The 10,286-nt window shown below is 50.8% G+C and overlaps 1 protein-coding gene across 1 annotated transcript in view; it reads left to right on the forward strand.

Annotated features, from left to right (window-relative positions):
- rhogb (ras homolog family member Gb) overlaps positions 1 to 10,286 on the forward strand; it is a 12,126-nt gene continuing 1,840 nt past the window's right edge. The window contains exons 1-3 of the mRNA XM_080868016.1: positions 1 to 145; positions 8,389 to 8,497; positions 8,946 to 9,105. Of these exons, the coding sequence (XP_080724142.1) occupies positions 8,977 to 9,105 (129 nt within the window). The 5' untranslated portion in view covers positions 1 to 145; positions 8,389 to 8,497; positions 8,946 to 8,976. The remainder of the gene's footprint in view (positions 146 to 8,388; positions 8,498 to 8,945; positions 9,106 to 10,286) is intronic.

Below are 10,286 nucleotides of genomic sequence, written 5' to 3' on the forward strand. Positions count from 1 at the left end.
CTTCCTCCTCTACTTAAGCTCCGCCCGCCCGCCTCGCGCTGAGATAGAGATCCGCTGTCCCTCTCGCACGCACACACTCACACACACCGACACAGGGAGCGGGACTGAGCGGAGCTGCGCGCCCGGACAGGAGCACTGATGACCGGTGAGTCCCTGAGCTTTACCCGCTCCGAGCTCCGGATCAGCTGAGAGTGCGTGTGAGTGTGTGTTTGTGTGCGTGCGTGTGTGTGTTTCCTCCTTCTGTCAAAACTTTAGCGGGTTATTGATTCCGGCTTTAATTCCCGTCAGCTGATCGATTTTTCTCCTGCAGCGGATCGATAACCCGTGTGTGTGTGTGTGTGTGTGTGTGTGTGTGTGTGTGTGTGTGTGTGTGTGTGTGTGTGTGTGTGCGCTGATGTTTGGGGGAAACTGGAGATGGAGTGCGACCACTCCCTGTGTGTGTGTGCGTGTGCGTGTCACTTCTTGTTTTGAACTTGGTGTAGCGTTAAAGATTCTCAGAAACAATAACGATCAGTGCTGATCGATACCTGAACAGCTGGTTCTGCTAAACTCTTGTTTATGTTGAAATGACTGAACTCAAAGTTTGTCCCTGTGAGAGTGTCACAGCAGTGTACACGCACTATACCTGAGTAACGACTGACTTACTGCAGCACACTCGCAGTGTGCCTGCTGCTGACATGCCCACGATCACAGTGTGAAGCATCATCTTATTCAGATTATTATGGATTATCAGGGGAACAGTACCTGTACTAATGTTACCTGCACAGGCTAGTTTTGTCTGTGAGGAGCAGATCAGAGTTTAGGATGTTTATTGAACTGAACACATCAGTGATCTGCTGACACAACAAGCCAAGAAAACATCTTTACGCACTGAGCCCGGCAACACAGACTGTACACAAAAGATGGACATAGGCCTCTGACGTCATGCATCAGGGTTTTGTTTTTTTTAAATTTCACATTCTGAGTTTTTAGTTATTTTTGTAGCAGGAAGTGACCATATTTGGACAAAAGGGTAGCATGCTAAGTTATCAGCTAATGCTAGCTCACTTGGTTATCAGACTGCAGAGGAGTGACACTCACACACACACACACACACACACACACACACACACACACACACACACACAAGCCTGGTGGTGAAGGCGAGACTTTCACATGTGAGTCAAACGTCTGTAGTTTGGTCTGAGCTGGCGTGCTGGGCGGCGCTCATCTTGCTTTTTGCGGTTTTAGCTTGAATCTTCTCACAGTCTTGGATGAGTGACGTGTTGTTTGGTGCTCGGTTGTCCCAAACCGGGTCTGCTGCCTCCGGTGCTTTAAGTCTGCTGATATTTTTGGTTGTTTTAGCCCCGATTTGGTTTAATCCCAGTCATCATTAACCTGTAGATGTCTGACCGTCCATCTCAGAGACTAATTTCCACGTCTGAGGTTCATGAGTTATTCCTGGAAGTATCTGCAGAGAAACACTAATGTAACACAGCCCTAATGTAGAGTTCAGGCTATAATTCTTCAGTTTGAATTTTCATGACATCGAAGCTGCAGCAGGAACTCGGGTGTTGTCACCTAAACTACAAAAGTGTGAGACGGTAAAGTCACTACGAGAAAGTCACAAAAATCTGTGTCAATGCTGGAAAAACACGACTAATCTTGTCCACGACGACGTCACGCAGAGCATCGGCAGCTGCACTCAGATGTGAAACAGAAACATCACAGTCAGCTAGCCGAGGCACCCCGGGACTGAGACAGGAAGTCAGAGGGCGGCGGTGTCAGTGCGGCGAAGCTCGTGACCCGGGCCCACCTCTGACCCACCTCTCTGCTGTTTGGTCATTGATGTGGTTTGATCCTGGGATTGGTGTGATGTTGGTCTGTTTGATGTTCTGGGCTCGTGTGGGTTAATCCCTGTGCTGCTGGTGCGTTCAGGTGTTTCGTGGACACGTGTTTTCACCTGGTCTGGACATGTTACAGCCGCCGTAGTCCCGCTCGGCGCTGCCTGTTGTTGTGTGTTTGGGGCAGCGATGTTGATGCTTGCTGGGATATTTCTGGGTGGTGCAGGTTCGGTTGAGGTCCAGGATTCGGTGCAGTTTGTTATTTCTGAGCCTGGGGTGCAAATAAGACTGAAAGCGGACAGTTTGGACACGCCGGCTTCGGGGAACACTTTTCCTTCATACCAGCTGCTGCTGGATGAAGAGAATGGCGGGCAAACCCTTCCCGTTTCGGTTTCATCACAGACGGTTCCTCTTTGGCAGTCGGAGCGTCTGTCAGGGCGAGGACGAACTGTGCACCGCCCCCTTCTCCCCCGATGGAGGGGCGCTCACGGTGAGACTCGATGGCCTGTAACGTTTCTCTGGTATTCTGTGTTTGTGCTGTCAGTGTGGTATGGTTCAGTATCCCGGGGAGTTCGACTGCTCTCTGGAGTTTCTGTCCCCAGTTTGGTGAGATTTTCTCCACTGCTGTAAATGTGTGTTTGCAGCCCAACAGCCTCTGCTGGTGGAAGTTTGTTCTTCAGCCTTTTAGTCCCAGTGCTGTAAAAATATAAGAGTAATAAAGAGTAAATAAGCTGAGAGATGAGTGCGAACAGAATAATCATCACCGACTGCTGCAGCTGTAACAACAGCAGTGTGTGTGTGGGAGGCTACAGCGACGCCCCCCAGGATCCAGAGGCAGACAGAGATGGATCATCCATGGCCCCCCCAAGATTAACGAGGACTTGAGTCCACACGCCTCTGCGACGACTCCAGCAGCAGGAGGAGGAAGGAGGAGCGCGCACTGCTAAGGGGTCACATCAGTGCAAACCCAGATCCGGATCTCAGGGCTCCAGGTGCCCAAGAACCGCCCACTACCCAGCAGAGCCCCACCCCCCGACACAGGTCGAAGCCACCCCAGGCCACACCGGAAAATCCAGCCACGCACCCGAGAACCACCAAGTACCCACAGCCCAGTTATCAGATGATGATGGTCTATAAAGAACATAAAGATAAAACAATTTAAGGCTGCAGCTGAGAGATGAGTCCTGCAGAGACGTTCGTCTGCTGACTGATGGCACGCAGCAGGAAAACCAGCACTTTAGTTTCTCTGGATGTTTCTGTGGCTGCTGTGTTTTTACGGTGAGGGCGGCGTGGAGCGGAGACACTGTGGTAGCAGCTGTTTGACCTGCACGCCAGCGTTCGCTTGCTTCATAACGGCAAGGACACATTTTTGTACTCTGCCCCGTTTGCTTCAAGTTCCCCTTTTTTGTCCTGGATGTGTCACAATCTGCTGCTGCTGCTGTGAGAGGTCCTGTGCAGCAGGTGTGTTTGCCACAGGGGGTTTCTCATTTTTGAAAGTCAGAAAAAGCCCACAGAGCCGCGAGGACTTCTGTAAAAGTGGCAGCTCCAGTTTTAGAGACGTTCCCGGCTGTGGGAAGGCTCAGTTCCTCTGCGGCTCAGGAAGCTCGCTCTGAACCAGCAGAAGAAAATAAAAATACAAGAAAAGAAGACAGCTGACGAGACGAAACCAAAGCTCTTTGTTACTTCCTGAAACACAGACACCCGAAGCCAGAACACTCATAAAAGAGACGGCGGCCGCTGGTCACCGTCACCACAGAGAAATGTTTCCCATTAGAGCCGGACGCCAGAGCCCAGCTGTTACTCTGAGGCTGGCAGCGAACAGCACCACAGTTTTCCATAACGTGAAGTCTCACACTCAAACAAATGTAAAGAAGTCGAGTGGACATGGAGCCGCTGCGTGTTTCAGAGCTCTGTGTCAGTGCCCGATACACGAGCTGAGCTCAGCACGCAGCGAGCCTCTGCCTGACACCAGCCTGCAGTTTGCACTTCCTGTTCCCTCGTCTGGAAGCCCTTTTTCTGATCCGAGGTCTCTCGTCAAGAACGTCAGACGCTTCCACAGCAGGGGACAGGCTAGCAGGTGGAGACGTGAGACTACAGGCGGTGGGCGGAGCTTTAGAGGTGATGACAGTGAAGTCATGTGACTGTTTGCAGCCCTGCAGTGTTTGTTTACAAAAATCATAAAGGTGCATCCTCTTTATCTAGCTGAACATGTAGCTATGACTTCTGTCAACAGGAAACAGGATTTATGGACACATGTAAATAGAGTTTATGCACCGCTAACGAGCATGAAAGTGAATCTGAGCTGTGAGCAGCTCTGTGAGGATCTCCAGGCTTCCTGAGAATCACTCAAAGCTCTTCTTTGGATGTTTCTGCCTGTGTTCTGTTCTCTGTCAGGATCAGTCAGAGAGACTTTATTTACTGTAAGGGGCAATTAAGATAGATGCCCTGCCCACCGTACATACAAAACACAAACATCACATTGGGGAGACCGGTCAGGCTAGGTAGCACTGGCCGGTCGACCAATGAGCAGCGACCCGGAACCGAAACAATGGAAAATGCACAAAACGAGGAAAGACGAGGAGAACAAAGACTGAACTCCAACAGGGAGATCGGTTTGAGAACAGAAAAAAACACAGCTGATGATAACCAGATGTTTCCAGATGTTCCTGCTGGTGGATCAGACTTTGTAATTCAGTTTATCAAAGATCTCGGCAACACTGACGACCTGCAGCTGGACCCACGACAGCCACGCTTCACTGGGACGTCCTCACTGGGACTGAGACGTCCTCACTGGGACGTCTCTGATGAGGCTTCAGTGAGCAGTAGACCATCAGCCTGAAGGTCTCTCAGCTCCTGTGTCACTCGGAATCAGTTTGTTGGTGCAAAAATCCTGTTTGTATGTCAAACTGTGTTTGTGTGACAGGCTGCTGGTAACAAAATTAAGTTGTGTGTGTGGACACAACGCTGGTCGTGCTTTATTGGGTCACAGCTCAGAGTTGCGGGTGAACTCTGTGGTCAGGTGCGAGGACCGGACTGGAGTGAAAAAGCAGCCGATGTCCAAAGAAAGAAACCGTTGCTCATGTACATTTCAAACATTGTGCGGCTGCTTGGAAGGAAAAGGTAAAAAACAAATGGGGGGGAGGCTCAAGACTTTTGATAAAGCTGGGTGTGGCTTCTGTGGGTCTCCACTTACTGAGCGTGCACCATGTCCTGCTCCAACCTTTGTTACCCAAAGCTGAGACGGTGACGTCCAGAATGTCTCCACAGGTGCAGTCCACCAACGGGTGACATCACAGAGGCTCCTCCCTTTCCCCCGATTGGCTGCGGGCAGAAGCGTGAGGCTGTTCGCCGCCAGCTCAGCATCTCGTGTCTCTAACGGGTTTCTTACTGATTAACTGTCTCCAAAAATAAAAGAGCAGATTCACACTTTAATCACACAGTTCCAGGAAGGCAGCGTTTACACGGCCGGCTGCAGGTCACCGCGCTCTGTTCTGCTTCCTCTTTTTGTCCTCGCAGTGTGACTCTGTTCCCCTCGCGTCTGCTTTCAGGCCGAGCCGCTTGGCGTTAGGACGAGCAGAGCTAAAGCTGCTGTGTTTTCACCTAGTGGACATTAGAGGAAGTGCAGCGTGATGCAGTTTTCTGTCTGTGAAAGCACGATGATGATAGCGATGGTGTTGCCGTACGTGAGCTTGACGTGTTGAAATGAGCGCCACACCTCTGCGCTCACGCAGCCTGCAGTGGAGTTCCTGCTATATTTCAACATGAAACCACAGCGGCGTGTTCCTGCTGAGGGCTTCCTTTTTTCTGAAGCTGCGAGCGTTACAACAGGACGCCGTTACAACACTCCAACAGCCGGGTGTGCTCCACCGGCGTCCTCAGCAGTAGAAGTGTGTCACTGCGTCATTTCTCTCAGACGTCAGACATGAACTGTCTGATAAACACATTGGCGAGCTGCGGCGGTCCCGTGACACCCCCATCCCCACCCTGACCACCCTAACACAGTCCCGCAGCTTCCTGTTGAAATAACGGTGAAAACTGACTCTCCTACAGCAGCTTTGCATGACTCACTGCTTTAAATAATCCTTCTTTGTCTTTAAAACAAGCTGCTTTGCTCTTTAGGCCCCGCCTTCCTCTCTGCCGGTTGGGTGACTTCTGGAGGCCAGCTGATGAGCGACGCAGGCGTGCACAGACGTCTGGGCTCATGGCGTTTGAGTACATACGGTCTGTGCCAATATATTAGGTACACCTTTTCTTCAGAGCTGCTTCGATTCTTCGCAGCTCAGATTCAAGGCGGGGCCGGAAACATTCCTCAGAGGTTCTGGTCCATGTTGACATGACATCATCATGACATCATCAAACAGCTGCTGCAGATGTCTGAATGTCGCAGCAGAAATTCAGAGGAGAGGTTTGCTCAACAACCAATCACAGGTCGTCTTGGCCGTGTCTCTGTGTCTGAATGAGTCGAGTTGCTGCCATGCGATTGGCTGATTGAATAACATTGTTAATGACCAGCTGAACAGTACCTCGCCATCAGCGCTCAGTTTTCCTTCAGATGTGTACATGTTCTTGTGGCGCTACAGGGGTCAAAGGTCACAGCTCTGCGCTTGTGTCGATGCGAGCGAGAGAAGAATAAGCAGGAAAAGCGTGAGATCAGAGGTTAAGGCTTCCAGCAGCAGTGAGCTCAGCCGACCTCCACCCATACGGAGCGAGGGGAGGGTGGGGTTGGCGTCCCCAGAGTCTGGGGTGAGCCTCGCTCTCCGCCCACACATCTGGAGAGCGTCTGCAGACCGCCTGTCGTCAGCGCTGTCGGTCCTCGAGTGTGCGAAGTCAGACTACGAAACTGAAACGTTCACTGATAGAAAAACCACAGAGAGGCTGAAACGCCTCAAACGACTGCGAGCAGCTGTGTTTTCATCCAGATTAGACGCACAGCTGGAGACGGCGTGCTTCACTCCTCTGCTGGTGTACAACTGTTATTACTGAATGACAGTAGCCACAAAACACGACCTAAAAGCTGCAGAAACAGACGACGGCACACAGGCCGAACACGCCTCAGACCGGCAGCCCGTCTCATTATTGCTAGAATCACGTTTAAGATGATAATAAAACAATGAAATGTTACGTTTCGGTTTTTTGCTGCTCGTCATGGACACGCTGAGGTCATCATGCACTGCTTTCCTTTTCTTCTTCGTTGGTGGTGCTGCTGTTTTTCCTCATAGACCGTTTTTGGAGTTTGTGTCCAGAAATCAGAAGTTCAGACTCGATCAGGAGGATGAGACTGTGGAGTGAATGTGGGTCTGGACTGTGGGGAGGAAGAACTCCCTGTTAACAGGAAGGGATTCCGGCACAGTGAGGATCAGGCAGGGGGCGTGTGGTTGGCAGTCCTGGGTGATCTCTGATCTGATGCTCTAAAACCATCGAAGGCCTCAGCCACACAGACCTGGACACTCGTTCTACTGAGCAGTCGCTGCTTTTAAACCGGTCTGCAGGCATGTGTGTGAGGGGGGTCAAATATATGGGCCGGGGCCTAAAAGAGGCCCGCCAAAGGGTCCAGTGCACGTTACACAGTTACACACTGTGACTCGCCCACGGTGTGTAACTGTGTGTTCTCCTTCTTTCTAGCGTTTTCATGTCTTCCTTTATTCCATCCATCCACCGTTTCGTTGGCCTGCCACGGGGTCGCTGACCTCCGGGCTCAAGCCTCATTGCTGTTTTTTCCACTGAGCTGTCGTCGGAGCGTAATACGTGTCCGCACCACCGTAGCCGTGCCTCGCACATTTTTTTCCGTGATTGGTGCGATGCTGAGCCGCTTTCTGACGTCTTCATTCATGACTTGGTCCCAACGTGTGAGGCCTAGACACCACCTGAGCATTCGCATTTCCATCGTGTGCAGGGCCTGTTTGTGCGTGGCGGTGGCTGGCCAACACTCCGATCCATACAGGGCAACTGGGCGGACTACAGTCTCGTAAATCTTGAGATGGTCTGGCATTCGACGGTCGCTTAGCCCACCAGTCACTTGACGCCACTTCGTCCATGCGGCATTGACCCTTGCTCGCACGTCCTGAAGGATATCCCGTCGCCACTGATCATCGATCACAAGTACTTGAATTGATCAGCCTTCTTCAGGTCTTCCCCGTCGATGTTAATGGTGCCATCAGTTTGGGGGCCAGCTTCCACGTACTCGGTCTTCTTGCTGTTGAGTCTCAAACCATGATCAGCCAGGCGCGTCTTCCATTGCTGCGTGTGCTGTTGCAGCTCACTTCTAGATGGATCCGCTAGGAATACGTCGTCACACTGTGTTCAGCGTGTGAGATTTTGTTTTTATGGGTTAATAGAGGCTAGTTTTACTGATCAGACGTGTGTGTGTGTGTGTGTGTGTGTGTGTGTGTGTGTGTGTGTGTGTGTGTGTGTGTGTGTGTGTGTGTGTGTGTGTGTGTGTGTGTGTGTGTGTTTGTGTGTGCAGGATAACATCTCTGCTTTGTTTGGAGACCGTTTCCTTCTGCAGCCATCATTTCCATAAACACAAATACTGACTGGGACAAACCGCCCTCCTCTCTCTCTGCAGGCAGATGATGGGACGTCACGTGTTCCTGAACAAACTGTGTTAACCGAAGGAAAACCGAGGAGTCTCTGACCGCGGAGCAGCACCAACTAGCCAATCAGAATCTCTGAAGGTAAAAAAAACAGATCATAGGTGTGCTGGTGTGGATCTGCAGTGTGCACACATCAACATGAGCCTAATAGAAGACAAAAAGGAAAGAGTAAAGATACGATCTCACCACAGAAAGATAAACAATAACCTGAAGGAGGAAAGAATGATGCAAGACAGAATAACCAAGGTGACCAAAGGTTTCCCACAGGGGACAACAACCTCTGAGTGGGCAGAAAAGACCGCAAAGAAAAACAACCACAAAGAGACAAAACATGACAGAATAAAGACACCAGGTCACTGTGAACGAGCCAATCACAACCTAAAGAAGGTGAAAAGAGTCTGTTTATTCTTCGTGTGTGAGAAAAGATGAGGTAACCTCAGCCAGCGGAGCTGCAGGTTGTTTCCTATCAGGTCAGCTGTTTTTTCTGTGGTCTGATGATAGCACAAACTCACATTTGTGTCCTCTGCAGGTCACCGAGGGGCCAGAGGTCAGAGGTCATCATGCAGACTATAAAGTGTGTGGTTGTGGGTGACGGTGCTGTGGGGAAGACGTGTCTCCTTATATCCTACACCACCGGAGCGTTTCCCAAAGAGTACATCCCCACTGTGTTCGACAACTACAGCAGCCAGGTGAGTGCTCGCCCTCTCCCTCACCTACAAAGGTCACCTGACCTCTACAGCAGCCCAATCACAGCTTTGATCTGATGATTAAAGAGTTCCTGAGTGTTTCTGATCACTGGCACGGGTGACACCTCTGTGGAGTCACCACGTAGCCGAGTTAGGCAACCAATCCGTGAAAGTTAGAACAAAGCGAGTCCAAACACGGGCCTCGAACTCGCGTCTACCCACACACGACATCATCGAAGGCCATGATAATGATCAGCTCGCAGGCCGGCGAGGCCGTCTGCAGCAGCTGCGTGTGTCTGATGACAGCCGTTAACCAGCTGATTAACAGCTGATAACGGACTGCAGTAAAAATCTATCTATAGTAATACTGTGTGAGTATTACAGTACCGTGCAGTACCACAGATACACACTCACATGGCCTCCACCTTCGAGGTGGAGCGGGTCGTCTCCTCTCCTGCTCCAACAGCTCATGTTAAACATGTTTCTGAAGCTCAGGCCGCTGGTTCTGTGGGATGTGGTCACCTGGCAGCCAATCAGAAGACAGGGACCATAAAGGGGTAGGAGCAGAACAATGTCCTTGCACCATTACATGATCACATGATCACGATCACAGCTGTGAGCTTCAAGTTTGTCTGTGTGATGTGAGCTTCACTGAGTCTGAAGCAGGTGACTGTACCGGTGAAGACTCCGCCCCTCGCTCTGCCCCTCGCATCCTTCGAGTCCTTCACACTGAAACCTTTCAGATAAAAACGACTTCACGTTCATGTTTTTCTCCCTGCTGGTAAAATAAAACGTGTCACCTGGGAAACAAAAACTCCTGAATCTGAAATAAAACCGTTACCAAGAAACCAATAAAGTCCATCCAGCTGTCGTCCACCAGGTGGGTCCGACACACCTGTGTGCTGGTCAAAGGTCAGCTGTGTGAGAACGCAGAATTGACCTGTGCAACAAAAAAGCTGCTGTTGAGTCGGTGTCCAGCAGCTCTTAGTGCATACAGGAAGTTACAGCAATGCTCACTTCCTGTTAGATCAGATCCCGTCTCTGTGGAGCGTTATCAGAGCCGTAAATCAGTTTCTAAACATCAGGACGTCACACATGAGCCAGGAAGAGCCAGGTCCCTGTGCCTCATGCAAATTATATGCAAATAAAGGGGCAGTTTAGCATTGGCCACGCCCCCCACGCCC

The sequence above is a fragment of the Rhamphochromis sp. 'chilingali' genome (assembly GCF_963969265.1).
Source record: "Rhamphochromis sp. 'chilingali' genome assembly, chromosome: 19".
NCBI lineage: Eukaryota > Metazoa > Chordata > Actinopteri > Cichliformes > Cichlidae > Rhamphochromis > Rhamphochromis sp. 'chilingali'.